This window comes from Tachysurus vachellii, chromosome 22 (genome assembly GCF_030014155.1).
Source record: "Tachysurus vachellii isolate PV-2020 chromosome 22, HZAU_Pvac_v1, whole genome shotgun sequence".
Classification (NCBI taxonomy): Eukaryota; Metazoa; Chordata; class Actinopteri; order Siluriformes; family Bagridae; genus Tachysurus; species Tachysurus vachellii.
In genome coordinates, this window is record NC_083481.1 from 5,080,913 (window position 1) to 5,100,000 (window position 19,088).

General features: G+C 41.9%; 1 protein-coding gene across 14 annotated transcripts in view; it reads right to left on the reverse strand.

Moving 5' to 3' along the window:
* Positions 1-19,088, reverse strand: part of slmapa (sarcolemma associated protein a) — a 53,504-nt gene that overhangs the window by 6,687 nt on the left and 27,729 nt on the right. For 4 of the 14 annotated variants that reach the window (XM_060858441.1, XM_060858442.1, XM_060858449.1 and 1 more), the window contains 15 exons: positions 16,872-16,908; positions 13,151-13,213; positions 12,871-12,966; positions 12,138-12,209; positions 11,912-12,052; positions 11,676-11,813; positions 11,406-11,574; positions 11,033-11,083; positions 9,426-9,488; positions 8,436-8,495; positions 8,240-8,314; positions 6,105-6,209; positions 5,855-5,914; positions 856-981; positions 20-94 (listed from right to left, as the gene is read on the reverse strand). In XM_060858441.1, coding sequence (XP_060714424.1) covers positions 20-94; positions 856-981; positions 5,855-5,914; positions 6,105-6,209; positions 8,240-8,314; positions 8,436-8,495; positions 9,426-9,488; positions 11,033-11,083; positions 11,406-11,574; positions 11,676-11,813; positions 11,912-12,052; positions 12,138-12,209; positions 12,871-12,966; positions 13,151-13,213; positions 16,872-16,908 — 1,331 coding nt within the window. Of the gene's footprint in view, positions 1-19; positions 95-855; positions 982-5,854; positions 5,915-6,104; positions 6,210-8,239; positions 8,315-8,435; positions 8,496-9,425; positions 9,489-11,032; positions 11,084-11,405; positions 11,575-11,675; positions 11,814-11,911; positions 12,053-12,137; positions 12,210-12,870; positions 12,967-13,150; positions 13,214-16,871; positions 16,909-18,930; positions 19,074-19,088 lie in introns of those variants that run through there. The other 10 variants (XM_060858443.1, XM_060858455.1, XM_060858444.1 and 7 more) reach the window with 7 other exon arrangements.

Consider the following 19,088-nt stretch of genomic DNA (forward strand, 5'->3'; position numbering starts at 1 on the left):
GTCTCAAATTCACACTTACTCTGCAGGTACTGAATCTGTTTAGACGATTCCTCCGTCTGCTGCCTGTTGCTTCTCCTTTCCTCTTCAAGCAGAGCTGGAAGAAAGAGGGAAGAAAATAAAAATGAAAAAGTTTAGCCCAGAAAGACTCAGACAGCATGTGTTACTCTTACAGATGTTAAACTTATATAACCGATCCAAATAAAGAGGAGTAAAGTTGCTATATAAAGTTACTCACTTTAAACAGAATATTAAAAGCATGCATGATAGATTACTGCTAATATGAATCTGAGAGGTTTAGCTCTATGAGAAAAAGTGTTCCTTCCGATGACTTAAAGTGCCCCAGGGCAAGTGGTTTATAACTAAAATAAACTACTTGCTTTATATGTTTTAATGTCCTACTAAAAACAGCCAAGAACAAGATCTACACATGACTCATTAATACCAGAACCCATGAACACGCATAAAACCTTTTAGTAATGAATGCTGTCCAGTCATCTTGCTGACATGAACTAGCTAAAACGTCTCTATGATTTGCATCATTATATTCTTAGCCAGACCTGCAAATATTTAACCTTACGGCAACGTCCACAAGTTCCGTTCGTCGCCGCTAAAAGCCGAATAGACTCTGAGCTATCAGAAGAAACAACTTAACTTAACCGATTCGGGGACATCACGATCTCCAAAAGATACGTGGCTCAGTTTTAGAATGAGAACGTGTTTGAAATTGTCGTCTTCTGTAAATTTAATAACGGTTAACCCTAAAAACCGATCGATACGATAAGCAATTAGACACCCAAGTGGATGGAAGCTACACTTAAAAACACAACTGTTTTGCCAGAAGGTTCAGTTCGGTACCTTGTAGCTCAAGACATTTCTGCTTGCCGGTGTTGGCGAGCTCCTGAGCCTCCTGTAGCTCGATGTGTAACTTGTGGATGACCTGCTCTGTGTCTCTGGGCTCCAGGTTGGCCCTCTGTAGCTCATCTATACACAAAAGAGTGGGAAATGTCAGAAGAGTGTAAACATTACAGTTATATATGAGAAGGTGGTGAAAATCAACTGACAGTAAAAGACCTAAACTGACAGAGAAAGTGAATTTCATTCATACACATTTATACACACACACACACACACACACATCAAGGTATTTAAAGAATATCACATTATTCTAATTATCCGAGTATTTGACTTGGATTTGACTACAGATGTGTCTCGTTTGTTTAAAATTTGTTTTCAATGAAAGTACACAACAGGATTTATAAGAATTGGTGCCAAGGGTCTTATTTATGGCCAAGAAATAATGACAAATGGTTGAGAATTCAAAGGTAAATGTCATCATTCACTCATGTTAGTTATCCATTTATCTTTGTAAGTAAATTTTATGTATCTGAAACACGGCAAGTAAAACAACATCTATCTGACCACACGTTTTAAAGCAAATCCAAAATGCATATTCCAAAAGCTTGGCCTCTCGTACAGCACCTGATGCTTCAAAATCTACCCGGTACCCGATTATTTAAGCGACGTACCCTGACAGAACGCATGACTCTCCATCACATAAGCAGTATAACGTGGTGTGTTATATGGAGCGCTGCACTGGCGCCAGGCCAAACCCACTGAATGACAGTTCCAGGAGCAGGCTTTAAGCTTAAGTGCTTGCGGCCACGCTGACCAGATTTCCTCGCCACTTCTCTCGCTTTTCCGTCTTCTTTCCCCACAAATAAGGCCCTTCCTTGTGATCCCCACATGTGCTCTAGAAATGACGAGCTTTGGCAAAAACCTCCGTCTATAAAGCGATGAATATCGCTTGCCCCAGCACAGATGTGAACACTGAAGTCATACTTCAATTTTAGCTCAAAGTGATCAGACTTTACGTCAGATGCCTGTCAAACGTGGTTGAGGTTTTTACGCGGCTCGGGCACGTTCTCAAGCCCTCCCTTCCTCTGATCCCACACTCCCTTCCTCTGATCTTCTGCCATAGACTTAATGAGAAGGCGAGATGTGATCCGTAGGCTATACGAGTAATCGCGGGCTTCATCTTAAGTGCACAGGAGTACTGCTTAGATAACCTGGTATAAATCAGAGACTAAATGCTGTTATGACATCATGATTCAATGTTACTGGTACGAAGCTTGGAGACGAAACGGTGCATGGAGACGAAAAAAAAAAAAATCAACTAAAAACACTAAAAGATGTAAACATTAAAATACAATATGAAACGCCATTACATAAAAAAGTAATAAAACCCAACAGAGCATGAGGTCATAGCAAATTAACCAATGATGGGCTTGTGTGAAGTGATGTCACTGCTACCTGTTAAAACAACTGTGAAGTTATTTATTAAATAAAAAGAAACGAGTGCACTATTATCCGTTTATAGCTATATTTAATGTTGTGGAAAGTCATGAGAACCTTTTTCTGTTATCCTTTTTTGGGCCAACAGAGTGTATTTATGGGGAATTGCATGAATCTGGCAACCTGATCAACATGAAACTGACAGATATCATTATTAATATAATACAGCCAGGAAGTTGTAATGTGGTTTAAATATCATTCTTTTCATTCACACACATCATTTCTTCTTCTCCTAGTCCTGGAAGGATTCTGAGCAACTTAGCCCAGATGAAGTCTTAATCCCATCATACACAATGCTCAGAAAACAATTAAATAAAGCCCGGGTTAAACAAAACCAAATGAGTCTTAATGAAGTGCAGTCCAATCAGAACTAGAGCAAGGACACGGTGACTCATTTCTATTCACTTGTGCTACACAAGAGCTTTAAGACATGCCAAAGATAAGAACAACAGAAATGTTGGTTCTGTGTAATCCCTAACCGCCGACGTCCACATTGCTGTGCTCGTGTTCATTCATTCATTAAAGCTTTTGATCAAATGGTTCACTGGACTCACTATTTATTGACTCCTCACTTCCTGAATAGCCACAGGGGAGTTTTGTCTGGAACGTTTGTCACACTCACACTGACAGCGTGACTGTTCTTAACACAAACGTACAGTGATCTTTTCACTGCTGTTATTTCTATTCGAGGGTCATCCCCGACCTTGTATATAGTAGCCGAGGCTACGAATAAACATGGGCCGGAATACTCGGTCCACACCCTGGACAGATTCAGGCTCGTTAGTAGAAGAGATTCATCACAGATTTCCTGCCTTTTTCTTAAACCAACAGTTACACAACAGTGATTATCTGGGGCTCATTACATCACACGTATATACACACATTTTCACACGACACACATCTCCTGTATGCTCGGACTAGAACATAAAATCGAACACGATCGCAACACAAACTACAATCGCTATAAAACTTCTCATTAAAAAAATACTGAAAATAAATCCGACTGATCGATTGAATAATTACGCTCAAAATTTCAATATCAATATCGATAGCATTTTATGTGAATGCAATAAATGCGAAATTTCGGTTTGAGCTTTAGAACAAACAACTGACACTCCCAAGTTATTTGTTTTTTTATCCTTGAGATACTTTTGGGTTGAAGATGCTTGGAAAAAGAATTCACGCGATGATCCGAAACCAGGGCTACAGTGAGCCCCAGAGTGACGCAAATAAGAGATCAGTTCTATGGACTAAGTGCAAAAACTAACCCAAGTAAAACCCCCAATGATTTAGTAATGATTTATGAATACCTGGCCCAATCCCAAACTCCAGCTGAACATAAATGATGAGGCTTTTCGTGTTGTCCCTGTCTCACACCCTACTGCTCCGCTTGCCATTGTGTCTGTCAGCAAGTTCAGGAGCACAAAGAGGCTCTGAAAAGGCCACTTCCTCCCCTGCACCTCCCAGTGTGTTAACCAGAGCCTGCGCCTGTTATCACGCTCCCATTAAAGGACATGAGCTCACTCTGAACAGATGAGCGCCGTATTGAAGCGACAGGAAAAAGTGGTGATCTCAACGCAGGCTTATCATCTGCAAAACATTTCGGATGGCCACAAGCTCTTTTCCTGCCTTGCCAAAAATAGTTAGGAGTTCAAGAACAGACAGTAAAAGATGAATGACGCCGTTTCTGAAGCGAGTTTTAAGAGACGGTCCGGACGAGGACCTTTCGAATGACGCCGATTATGATTGTTATTTGCTGTCGGGATGATGTATCTTCTTGAAATGACATGAAAGGAGGGAGCGCCATTTAGGGAGAGAAAATTCGTGGGTTGTCGTATTACTTTATGGTCCCTCTGAACCAGGCTTGTGTATGAACAGCCGTAATTAATCTAACCCTTCGTTAAAGCAACTGATTTTTAACTAACTTACGTGTTTTTTAAACTCACTGGCAGCTCGTATAATATCCTACATTTACCTCTTGGTTGCTTCCATTATGCTAAATGGGGAAAAAAAAAAAAAAAAAAAAAGAGTCTCTAAAGCTTATAACCTTACTAGTGACACCCGGTGTTCAAATCGGGAAGTTTATTTTCTGGTTTAAATTTAGAGTGAACTTGACTGACGGAGCAGTTTGAATAATGGTGCTAGTCTGGAAACTTCTGCAGTCAATGTGTAATTATGACTTGAGATCTAATGCTAAAAATAGGACTTTTAAGAACTTAAAAGCCCCAATGAAACTACATGTAGCCTCAGCAGTCATTAGAGAAATCATCACGATGTAGGATAACGATCCTTATCGCTAATTATGGTCCCGAGTAACCAGAAGACACACGATTAGCTGATACGTTCTCGTATACTAGCGTGTCAGGTCTTTTTAAGGCAACTGTGCAACAGGTGGACGCTGTACAGCACCGCACGAGTCAGTGGGACAGTTTAGAATAGAGTCGTGTGTTAAATTCCTCTGTGGCAGCATGGATACAGAGACTGCTACAACAGAGACTAGAGGAATGAGGAACCTTTGATGCACTGGACAGGGAACAGCTTAGTCACACTGGAGCTGGAGCCATGTCAAATCTCCAGAAGGGCGGGAGGGTAATTTTCAATCCCGAGAGGGTGAAAACAACTGACGGATCGTCGAGATCGGTGGAGGAGTAGAGTTTTTAATTCTGCCGTCCCACAGGAGCTCATAGTGGCAACCAAAAACCAACACAAACACTAACAAGGGCTTAACGCCAGCTTAGAAACATCATGTTTTTCCAGTCATGCCTATTTGCTCATAGATTGACAACCTCACTTTTTATTATTATGGTCACTTAAGGACCGGATTGGTTCGAACGGAAAACCACAACGAGGCAAAAGTGTGGGAAACTGCGGAAGGTTTTCGTTCTACGTGTGACTAAGTTATGACATAATGAAGCCATACAAATGAATAAAATCAAAGCAAATGGAAAACAGATTCCATCAATAAGTGTCCAGTGACATCCATAAATAATAAAGTTTATAGCTGTGACGTAGTTTTGGTCCCTGTATTCTTATGTCCTGGATGTACGTGACATGCCCGTACCCTCGAGGCCATTCCTGCCTAAGCGAGCTCTAATTGGTTTACATTCCTGTGGTGCCACCACTGTGGGGAAAAGTGGTTCAGCTGCGGAGATCAAACAGAAGGCAAAAGGTTCTGGAAAGAAGAATTCGCGATGCTAATACTCGAGTACTTGAGTTTACATTTACACGTTCAATCCCTAAGCCTACTGATGGCACCTTCGAATAGTGTTAATAGCTTCGAATAGCTTTTAGCTTCAGCAGCTCCGAGTGCACTAGACCATATATAGCTGAAAAGGATACGGTCACACCGTACAGTTAGACTACGTTCCACCGCACTGACCTCAAAACAGCCGATACGCCACAGAACGGTCTGAAATATGACTAAATAACCAGCAGATTTGTGTAAAATTCACAATGTGGAAATATCAAACATTAACGTAGAAGCAAAAAAAAAAAAAAAAACCTTTAATCAGGGAAGCCCTGTTCTGCGGCTCGTTCAGCTCCTGTTCGTCCATTTGTCCCTCTAAGGGGGAAAAAATGGAAATTAATTACATGATGTAAACACAGTTCAAATACCGCTAATGTATTAATTTCAAGTACTGAAGAGAGAAAATCGGTCAATTAAAAGGGGGGAAAACTGAACGCAAGACCTACACAGGGGCATTTAACCAATTAATAAAATCTTATAAAAGAAAAATAAAACAATATTATACCTGAAGTATCGTCACTGCTTTTGTCCTTGCTGGGGCTCAGTGTGTCTGACATATCAGACTCTTTAGCATCTATCTCATTTTCTGTGGGCAGGTTGGAAGACACCACTTAGATGGAAAGGGGTGGAGACACAAATGAACAAGTTCAAACAGCCCGAACAACATCTTAAACACAAGTCATCTGATCGGTTTGGATCTTATCTCGGAAAATAGGACGAAATAAACAGTATGATGTCTTGCGGTAAATGTTAAGATTAGATACGAAAAGGTTTCTAAGTGAGAACATACACCTCCTGTTGTTGACCGTTCTAACTCCTGAGAGAATTTCACCACACATGGTCATACACCCAAGCCAAGCTTTCAGAGGGGGATACTGTTGCATTCTAAAATAGTTTGGGCTTTTGTTTAGGGATCGGCCCAGCTCGCCTCTGAGTCATGGCTCAAAACCCATTTGGACGATGACCTGTGCTGTGGCAGCCGGAGATGATCCAACTACCAAAGAGCTAAAAGACTTTATTAACACGACCCGTACGAAAAACTTGGGAAACTAGGACAGAAATCTGTTTACGCTTTCTGTTACGTCGTGTCTCAAAAACGATTAACTTGTGCGAGTGTTTAACGCTAACAGATCGTGAACTGCTCCACTTTGCTGAGAGGAAAGAAAAGCAATGATCTCATAATACACGTTTTTGGCTGCCGATACACTTTTCTAACATGAAAATCTTAACCAGCGCTCCTACAAAAAGGGAATAAAACGTTAGCAGGCCGGTGGAAAAAAGTCAAAACCAAAAAAGCTGTGTGTTATAATCACAGGCAGGTTTTAGATGTTGACTGCAGCAGCAGTTTTAAAAGACAGTAATATTTTTACAGGCAGATCTTCCAGTTTTGCTAAAGCTCTGACTGAAGACCTTCAGCTGATGGATATGAGGAGAATAAACTATTTATTATTCAAACACCAACACAAAACGTGGTTCATATCCAGAAAAAAAGGTAGAAAAACAAAACAACTCATTTTTGGTGTCTGGGCTGTTCATTTTGTTTTTTTTTTCCTTCTAAGCTTGTTCAAAATGGTACTATAATACCCTGACACGATATCTAGTGATTTTTATCTCCAAATATACGATATTCCCAGGCCTGCTAACCTTTATGTGTTTTGCACTGGAGCTCAGCAAACACATGATGATACACTAGTACAAGGTTACGTTCCTGGCCTGTTTTCTCGACCCCGTGTGCTTTGGACTCTCTGTGCACCATCAAAGTAAATGGAAAATATTTCAAATGAATTATTATCATTATTTTTTTAAACATTTTGGCTCTGTAGTGTTACACCAAACCTAATACTAATGCTTAATATTATGGTGAAAGTGAAGTCAGAGCAGCAGAACTCGTTGACTTGTTGATTTTTTTGGTCAAGGTGCAGACAATGTGCTGCATTAGAAACCCTTGCTGGAAGAGAATAATAACAATAACTAGAACATACATTTCCTGAAGAAAATGTGAATGGTGCTTGCATGTGGCAAATCCCGGAGGCTAGTCGAGACGAGCTTGTGACGTCATCTGAATACTCTTGAGGAAGTTCCCCTCATTGTTGTGAGTGTTTTGATATGTCACATGTCCATGTTGTAAAAAGTTTTTTAATTTTGCATATTTTGGGGGCGGGGCTGCGGCACAACCGGAAGGCCAGTCGGTACACCAATTTAAAAGTTTGTTCAGAGTCTCACCCTAAAGGAGCTGGCTGAGTTTGGTGTAGATAGTTCGAAAGTTTGCCGAGTTATAAACCTCCAAAGTTTATAATGGGAGTCTATGGGGGGAAAAAAGGCCACTTTGAGACCTGGTACCGGAAGTACCGGTACTCAGATCGCTTAGAAAAGTCATAGCACACCTCTCCTCAATGAGCCGGTCGATTTGACACCTCATTCATGGGTCTAGGACAAAAGCTGCGAGACAAGTTACGCGCCGAAGTTTTGTCCGACACAATAGTGATAATGTTGCTTTGCAGGCACCATTAATAATCACGTAATTCCTCTTTGCATTAACGAACTTAACGTTAACTCTTAAAAGACCCACATATTATAATGTCTACATTACTAACCCTCAACAATAAATCGACACAAGCATTAACACCTTTTTGCACACACCTTTTAGTTTCTCTGGACTGGTGAAACTGTTGTCTTCTGGGGTTTGATTGTTCTGAAGATGGGCATCTATAACTTCTGAAATATTCAATTCATATTTATTGCCATACGTTAATTCAATGAAGGCTGTGATTAAATAAGTTCGTTCGATATTACAAGCACAATTTGAGGCTGGGATTAATTAATCGCCTCCTCTTACCGTCAAAGTTGGACAGCTTGTGGATGGAAGAATCCATGGCTCCTTTCAGCTGCTTCACGGCTATTTAGAGAAGAGAGAAAAGCATGACCGGGTGTTTAAAACCGTGTACAGCTGAGCGATAAACAGTCAGCAATGACGTCGGCTAACAGCTCTGAATGTAACGCTCCATCAGTCGCACCAAGTATTCCAAAATATTACAGGTGTTTTACAAATGAATGGAAAGTACAGCGCATTAAAAGCAATGCTGGTTAGATCTTAAGGGCATGCGTGTGAAGGGGAAAACCCACAATAAAAGTGAAACCAAAGTCAGTGAGAAGTGAGATGGTAACAGGTGACATGCAAGTCTAATTCACGGCGCAGTCCGTTAAAGGACAGAAAGGAATTTCAGTGCTGAGGGAATATGAGAATCGTATGGACTTCTGTAAGAAATCGCGTTTTAAATATAGACGATAGAAAAGATGTGATATTATAGCGGTGTCGTATTAATGCTTCTAGTCAGATCTCCGTAATCGATCATCGATAAACGTCACAGATTTAGTGTTGAAAGTTTGCATGACTTAGCAGGAAGTTCCTCTCTACTGCACTTCACTGTACATACTGTAATACATCACACAGGCGTTCTCCAGGTCCAGTGGACGGACTTGATAAGACTTGGACATAAACGCAAACTGGTAATTGCATACAAAACTAAAAGCATGTTAAATTATATTCGATTTACTAAACAAACCGGTGGTCTATTAGCGACATGACGGCTAAATTAAAACCGTGAATCCGCATCAACTACGAACCGCTCGGACAGCCGACGGAGAGAACGTCAAAATCTGAAATCGTACAAAACCCTGCAGACGAGGTGCGGAGCTGACACCGAAGCGTGTTATAAATTCCCTTCTTAACCATGAACAATCTCTCTCCGGTGGCTCTGAAGCCCATTAGTAAGACTTTTCATTAGGGCGGCTGTAGAAGGCAGTGGAAAGAATTCTGTGTACTCACGCTGGCACTCAATGAACTGCTGGATTAAAGTGCAGTCCCCTCCACTCTTTAAAAGAAAGTCGTCTAACAAAGAAAGGAAAACCCACCATTAAATAATAATATTGGCTTTGAACGGAGAATTTGCCTCTACGTTAAGTCAAGGGGTATTAAGTGGTGGTTGGAATTAACCACAAAAAAAACATCATCATCATAATAAATATAAAAAGCCAGCTCTACAACACAGAATGCGAGAGACATTGGGACTGAGACAGAGATGCACAGGGCTGGACAAAGACGGACACACACACACACACACACACACACACACGGGAAGCTGCAAACGCCACTGAAATGACACCTTAACCTTTCTTTACTTAACGTGCTCTGACAAACTCAGGACATGTTCCCAGAACTGACTGACTTAATAAAAAAAGGAACATTCACATTCACAGAATAAAAGAACACTTTGGCTTCGGAGTTTGAAGGAAGCCTGGTCCTGTTTAAAAGACTCGGAATAATTAAAACTGCTCTGCTGACTAGTAAATTTCTCCCAAGACATCTGTAAATTCTCAAAGTGCCTCATAGATGTCATACCCCTCTAATTTCATGAGGAATGTATTCACTGATATTTTTTATGTTCTTTCATTATCTATTAAACAGATTCATCCAAGCTAATCTTTTATTTATATAGCCCTTTAAACCTCCTGTTGGACTATAAGATGTTACTGCTACGTTGAACAAACACTTTGTTATTATTAGTAGTAGTTGTTAACAAAAAACCTTTTAGGTTAAGACAGAGTTAGATTTTCCCATCAATACAAATACATCTGGATAATATTTCTTGATTAGTGACTGAAAAGGAGTGCGTTTTAAAATTGAAAGCAGACGAGTGTTAATTTGCTGAAATGGAGGCGGTGTGAGTGGTTAGAGTTGAACATCATTAACTAACATGTTCCCTTATTTTTTGCATCGTTAATTTTTCCCCCTGTGCTCCTCCGTCGTTCGTTCTATTGCGAGTTTTTGTATGCCAAAGGCTTCTGCGTACTGTGTATAGCTACTCCAACTTTTTCATGACTAGCATGAAACCAAGCCTTCCCTGTTCCTGAGTTTACATTCTGAACAAAGTCCTGTGCACTCTATACTACCCTGAAGCACTATTTCCCTTCTTCAAAGTGGCTGATGGTTTGTGGTTTACCACATGCCACTTGCCGGCTAATGAAGAAACTACTACATAACCATGCATGCAGCTCTGGTGGTTCTGAGTCGTATGTAATTGTGTAACTTTCACTACGACTTACGTCAGTCGCTCCCTTTTCAGAGGGGGTTCTTTAAAAACAGAACAACTCGGCCAAGTAGAACATGAATACAGGCTACAAGACCTTGTATTGCGGTAGTAATGGCTTACTGCTTTATCTGGGGGGAAAATGCAGTGTGTGTGAATCCAAACAGTTGAACAACACATTGCAACCTTCAAAACAGAAACGACCGGAGGCAAAGACTGGTGTTGGACGAACAGGAAAAAGTAAAAACAGGCAACAGAAGGAAAGCGATCATGCCAAATTAGTAGGAGAGGTGATGCAAAGTTAGCAGGTGAGACTAACCGCCATGAGCAACCCGACCCAACTCACCTAAACTGTTGTTTTCCTTTATGCTTTTCTCCTGTAGTTGCTCTAACCGGACTGAAAAACGACAATGAGGGGGGGAGGAAATGAAAGATGACCAAAAAGAAAGAAATAATTGCTTAGACAAACTGAATTTTGTGGCTTTTTAAGTTAATACTGCGTCACAGAGATTCTTCTTCCCGTTTATAAACTTTATTTAGAGCGAAACATTTGCACTGTATAAAAAACTTCCACCTCTTGGTGGTGTGGTCAAGGTGAAGGAAAATCCAGAATAGTTCTCTGCTTGTCCCACCAGGCTTATGAATTCTTTTGTGTGTGTGTGTGCACGTGTGTGTGTGTGTGTGTGTGTGTGTGTGTGTGTGCACCACACCCGTTATACCTTGAAGAGCTGTGAGCCTCTCGTTGGTGAAGTCGTTGTCTGCCTGTAGTGCCTCGATGCGAGCTTGAAGCACTTGCTCCTTCTCTTCCATCTCCTCGATTCGCAGATGCAGCTCCTTCTTCTCGTTCTGCCCTTTTTGCGTCAGCTCTTCCTGCTTGCCTTCAGCCAACTAAGAGAAAAAAGGCAGGGAAGGTAAAAGTTCATGAAACGCACTGAAATAAGTTTCTTCTACACGTCTACATTCTGAAGGAAAGGGCTGATTGGTCTTGCCTTGATCTTGTCAGTGAGATCCTTAATTTCGTTCACAGCTCCGTTGTATTTGTTGGCCAGCTCCCTCAGCTCCTCCTGAGTTCGCTCGTTCATCTCCTTCAGGTGCGTACATTCGTCTTCTGTGTTACTGAGAGTCCGCTGAAAAAGCAGTCGAAGCAGGCAATTCAGTGTCTTCGCATGCAGACCGGTCACAAAATCCGTCCGCCAGACGTTTAGTCGATTTATGTGCTGCTTACCTCCACTTCGGACAGCTTCCTGACCACCTCGATTTTCTCCTGAAGAACCCGCCTCAGGGACTCTTTGGCTGTAGTCTCATAATTTAGTTTGTCCTCTGTTAAGGCTACAAGCTCCTTTCGGATGCCATCCTCCGTTTGGTTCTGGGTGGATCGTAAAACGTTAGTTGTCGAATGCTGGGATGAATTGTGACCTTTTACTTAAACAATTGCATAACAAAAGCCTTACTTTTGAATACGCCTGCAACTGGTTCCCCATCACCTCCAACCTTGAGAGTAACCGGTCTTCATCAATTAAAGCCTGCAGAGATGCAAAATGACAACACAAACAAAAATAATTCTGGATTCAGGATTTTAAATCAGGATTTTATCCTAAGTCTTAGAAGCTGTCTACAAGTCCCCCGTTTTGTAGAAGCACTTCCCACCATCTAAGAGTGAATCTTTAACAGTGGCCCTATTTCACACTGAAAAATTGGGATCTTTTACCACCAGCAGACTTGTTTTTTTTGTTGTTTTTTTTTTAAATATATACTTCTTTGGTACAATTTGGTTATGTCTGCTTTGTTACGTAACTGTTTACTAGCACGTCTGAAGTTGCTGATTAAAGACGACACAGGAAGAAATGACATGAAGATTTATATATCGAAGTATACGTGGAAAATCTATTGGATGAGGGAGACTTCCGTTCCGTTATCTAGAGTCTTTTAGATACAACACAATATAGAGAGATAATGCTTCAGGATTGGGATCAAACTGGACCCAACAAAAAGGTTTCAGGAGGAAAAAAACATTTAATATAATCTTTAGTTAATACTTTATCGTGATCAGTGTGCTGTGTTTTAAATGACGAATCCTTTTAAAGGACCAAGAAATGAACGATAAAACATCATGCATGTACATACGATGATAAATAATAACTACAAGCACTAACGCTTTAGTGTAGACCGACTCGAAGCCTTTACCTGCCAGCTGCTCTCTGAGGCCTCCTGTGTGCTGGCCAGGAGCCTCTGCAGTGTGGCTAACTTCTGCTCCAGCATCTGTTCCCTATGTAAGGCCTCCTGCAGAAGTGAAAATTGAGCCAATAAGAAAAAAACAGCATTAAAGCTCATCAGCTGCTCTGACTATTCATTTTAGCATCATTAATAAATATGGAGGAATATTCCTTGGAGATGTCAAACTCTGGAGGTCACTTTAGGTCCATAATTTAAAAAGTGGCCACTAGGGGTCAGTGTGGCTCCATACCTGCAGGTACTGGGACAGCTGAAACAGTTCCTGAGAGTACATACTGGGTGTGTTTGCGGCAACCTGAAGGGCAAAATGGAAACCAACGTCAAAACAGAGCAACATCGGATGAGTGGAACCTTAGGGAAAGGTGTACAATAGGGAATGATTTTAATCAGCGACACACACACACACACACACACACACACGAGACACACTCACAGATACGCACACTCACAGACACGCACACTCACAGACACGCACACTCACAGACAGACAGACAGACAGACAGACAGACAGACAGACACACACACTCACAGACAGACAGACACACACAGACAGACAGACAGAGACACACACTCACAGACAGACAGAGACACACTCACAGACAGACAGACAGACAGACACACTCACAGACAGACAGACAGACAGACACACTCACAGACAGACAGACAGACAGACACACACACACTCACAGACAGACAGATACACACACACTCACAGACAGACAGATACACACACACTCACAGACAGACAGACACACACACACTCACAGACAGACAGACACACACACACTCACAGACAGACAGATACACACACACTCACAGACAGACAGACACACACACACTCACAGACAGACAGACACACACACACACACTCACAGACAGACACACACACACTCACAGACAGACACACACACTCACAGACAGACACACACACTCACAGACAGACACACACACTCACACTCACAGACACACACACACTCACAGACAGACACACACACACACACTCACAGACAGACACACACACACACACTCACAGACAGACACACACACACTCACAGACAGACACACACACACACACTCACAGACAGACACACACACAGACACACACAGACAGACACACACACAGACAGACACACACACAGACAGACACACACACAGACAGACACACACACAGACAGACACACACACACAGACAGACACACACACACAGACAGACACACACACACAGACAGACACACACAGACAGACACACACACAGACACACACACAGACACACACACAGACAGACACACACACTCACAGACAGACACACACACTCACAGACACACTCACAGACACACACACTCAGACACACACACTCACAGACACACACACTCACACTCACACAGACACTCACAGACAGACACACACACACTCACAGACAGACAGATACACACACACTCACAGACAGACAGACACACACACACTCACAGACAGACACACACACACACACACACACTCACAGACAGACACACACACGCACTCACAGACAGACAGACACACACACTCACAGACACACACACACACACTCACAGACACACACACTCACAGACACACACACACACTCACAGACACACACACACACTCACAGACAGACACACACACACACTCACAGACAGACAGACACACACACTCACAGACAGACAGACACACACACACACACTCACAGACAGACACTCACAGACAGACACACACACACACTCACAGACAGACACTCACAGACAGACACACACACACACTCACAGACAGACACACACACACTCACAGACAGACACACACACACACACACTCACAGACAGACACACACACACTCACACACACACACACACACTCACAGACAGACACACTGTGCTTCAAGGAGAAATTCTGGTAGGAAACACAGAGCTAGCAGTGGTTCAATTAATGATTAACAATACACAGAAAAACATTTATAGTCAACGCTAATGCCTTTTTTTTCCCTCCTGCTTGAACAAATCCAACCCTATGTCGACTCGACACAAACCCGGGCCTCGCCCATCAACACTGAAAATGACAACATGCTGGAAAACTCTCACAGGATGTGGGATTCCCAGATCCCAGGGCCCATGTGAAAGGACACAGGAACTGGTCAATTCAAACTGACAGCCCCAGATGCTGCAGTCACATATATAGGTGATGGTGAGAGCACGGTTATGAGCGGCTATAAACGTGCAGAGCACCGGCAGGCCCACATTCCTCAGGGCGGGAGCAAAGCAGCACGGACTACACCCTGTGTATGGTAGAACAGACACGCCGAAAGGAGAGCGACTAGCGAGTAACACTATCGTAAACACAGCGCTGTCTCGTAAACTAGCCATGCGTCAGAGGTTTTAGTTCGGGATGAACGTGAATATTGAGATAGAAATGAAGCTCCTGTTTTTGTTTAAAAAATTAGCTGCACTTTTACTAAATCTCAAACGAGCAGATCTTCACCACCATGAGGACGAACACACGGCACTTCACATGAATAAAAATAAATATCCATGACTGACCAACTGGCAGCACCACATGTCTGCTAACGGTAAAAGTGGCACGTTTGTATCGTTTGCCCATTTGACTCATTTATTTTTTATCTAACGTCCGTACCACTTCTCGTCTTATAATTATTATAAACATGACTACAGATGACAAGTAGAGACAGGAATCTTCAGGAAGCTCAAAGGCAGGGTGAAAAGACTTAATCGCATTAGTGAGCAAGCTAAAATCTAATTAAGTGTTCTGAGCATGAACGCAGCTCTTTCCTGCCTTCAGTGAAAGACGTGTGTGTGTGTGTGTGTGTGTGTGTGTGTGTGTATGAGAACTGATCAGCACGCTGACTCAATTCCTCTCCCGCTCGTGTCCTCTAAGAACATCGATCCCACCCAGGCGATGTATGAGGAAAAGTCTGCCTGCATTATTGATGCAGGTTTGTACATTATTCATAAACACTCTAATTAACTAACCTTCAGCGACTGAACGCTCTCTATTCTATGCGAGCATAGCACGCTTTAATCACGATCACGCTTTATTAAGTTATTTTATTAAACGGAATAAACTGAGATATCCTCAAGTTGTGGGATTAAAAGACCTGTTTCTACTGAGAGCCTGCGGTGGTTCTGATCGAGTAAACTGTTTATAATCAGAGACGTGTTCACGGTGTGTACGTTAACCTCAGGCATACAAATAAATCCTTATGATGATGGTTATTATACATACACGTGCGTTGTCTGAGTAGGTCACATGACCATAACATGTTTATAAGCTTACCACGTGCTGGGAAGTCTCTCGGAAGCCTCGCTTGTCTGACACGTGAGTTAACACGGTCTATATGGGATTGTTCTACATTTTACAGTCCGGTTTCGTATGAGGATGAAAAAAGCGAGTGCTTCCTCGTTTCCCACAGGCTGCATCAATCTTTACCAACATCTCAGCTAGGACGATGTGTGTGTGTGTGTGTATAACCCAGAGATATTATATATTACAGGGTTTTATTATAAAATGATCAAATACAGAGCATCAGTCCAAACATGGCAAAAACACAGTAGAGACTGGACTATTTTATATCTATGATGTTAATAAACAAGTAATGACTCGTCTGTGTGCTCTTTTACTGAAGCATTATGAAGTGAGCGTATATTATACACGGCCCGTCCAAAGGAGATGGAGGTTTTATCCTTATATGGAACTCCTTAAAGAAAATGATTTGCAAGCCAACGACGGTACAGAGCTAAAGATAAGCATGAAAGTAAAAAAGAGCCACACGTGCTACGCGGCGAGACAACACGGACGCCTCGGCGTGGAGCCGTGTGCACGTAAGATCTCGGGTACACGGACGAGGCAGGGAAAAGATTTAGGGAATCGTTTGAAGTGTTTCAGAAATACCAAAGATTGTGAAAAATGACATATAGAAGAGGTCTTACCTTATCAACAGGTAGTGGTAGTGGTGCTTGAATGACACTAGAGAAAGAGAGAGAGAGAGAGAGACAGAGAGAGAAAACAGATGAATAGCAGATCAAAACTTGTTAATTCATGGCAGTTGACGTGCGGTTCATGTAGTCGGACGTAAACGCTTCCAGTCTCTCTCTGAAAAGGAAAGAAAAAAGGGCCTCAACTTTGCTCTTGTTTAATGTTTAACAGTGACGCAGCAGGTGAATGGTAGCTGAATAACTCTAGAGCTAAAGCTCACTCCTAGATAAGACTCGCTGCCTTCACTCTGGTGCTCACAAAAGTGCCGACATTCCTAACAAGAAGCCTTTTTTTTTTGCTGTGGGGGGAAAAGAAAAAAAAAAAAAGTGAGGCAGAATTAAAGTGTGAACACTTCTTAACCCTTTCATGCCTACATTTAAAACGTATCCAGTTCTAACATTAAACTCTATAGGAGGAGGAGCATTAGCTAGCAGTAACAAGAGAACCAAAAACATCAACGCTCTGGTTTGATGCACGTTGACGCCATTGAATTGATCCACCATCCATTATTCTCCCCTTTCGAACATGTACATACCAGAGTGTCAGGAACAGTGTCTAATATAATGTGGCATATTATTTGTTTTGGTTATTTTCCCGTTACTCTGATAAAACCATTAAAAGCCGCCATGACACTGCTTTCAGCCTTGAATTGGTTGACATTAATGGATATCAGAGGGGTGTCATGTAACAGCACCGTGCGCCGGGATGCTGCTTCCTGTTTCCAGACGAGACATACAGTACGGGCCTGAAATGTCAGCTGTGCTACTGGAGGCTGGTTTCTGAAATGGCCGCGAGCCAGAGATGAAATCTCTTCGCTATCAGAACGGCGTCATGAACGCGTGATTAATTCAAAAAGGTCACAGACTGAAACATGCTTATACACTGATGACGGAGTTTGCGCTTTTACATTGTTGGGTAGAATCAGGATTCATTTCAACCACAACACCAGGGCTGTCAAGTGTCACGCATGTGACTATTTATCATATATTTAATAAGCCGCAGCGCCCAAAATGTATCTGTCCGCCCCGCTGTCTCTATGGAACTGAGCAGGAATCAAGCGCGTCTCCCCTGGAGTTCTTAGTCGAGCCTGACACTTATCAGCCAATTAAAAAAAAAAAAGAGGCTACACAATAGCCAATCAGAAAATAGAGCTATTGTATCTGGGTAAGATTTAACGCAACAACCAATGAAAAAAAAGCAAAACCTGGAATTGTTCAGGGGGGGTGGGGGGTTTGGAGATGTCACTCTTGCCTGTCTTTAAAACTTAAGAGCCCTGCAACAGCGTGGTGTGTGAACGCGGGAAAGTGATTTAATTCGAGCGCATCAGCGCTGCGTCCGCAAATCTGATGCTAATAACTGACTAGCGAAAAGTCAATCACGTGTCTGCTCTTAAAAACATGTAAATATGACTGTGCTTGAATACAAATACAACTGGACTTTGTTCAGAGGTTTCCTGAATCAGTTACGGTTACCAGTGTGCGTTTATATCTGTAAGTAAAATCGATGTGCTCGATCGACGCTGTTTAATTAGTTCTGACTAATTAATTAATTAAACTAATTAATTAGTTCTCTCAGAGCATCAGCGAGGTTGAAATTATAGCATCTAAGGAAAAAGAAAAAAGGCTTTGGGATGAAACCTTTTGCAATTGTTATCGTATCGGAAATAATAGAAATCTTTTTTTATTTGTTTTTTTTTTATTTTTTATTATTTAACAGCTACAAACACTGACTGGAAGTGTCAGATGTTATATATGTATTAAATCTGTATTTTAAACCTGCGTTTATTTGGCAGATCCACCAATACATCGTGATAATACTTTAGATACATCGTACATGAAGCATCGTGTCTCCAACTGCCACATAAACACTCTTTAATAACAAGTACTGGTTTTGTTCTTGTACTTCTAAAAGATTATCCTCTTAACTCCAGCGATACTTCGCTGATAATTGTGGAACGCTGATTGCTTTATAGTCAGTAAAAAAAAAAAAAAAGGAGATATAAAAGCACAGTACCTTTAGTTCACACCCTTTCCTACTCGGCATACGGGCGATAACTTCCCTAGGAGAACCGTAACGTCAGGTGATTCCTTTTTGTTTTCCCCCCCTCAACCGTTAGCTCACCGTTTCCTTTTGATCAACACAATAATTCACTGGAGAACCAAACACACGAC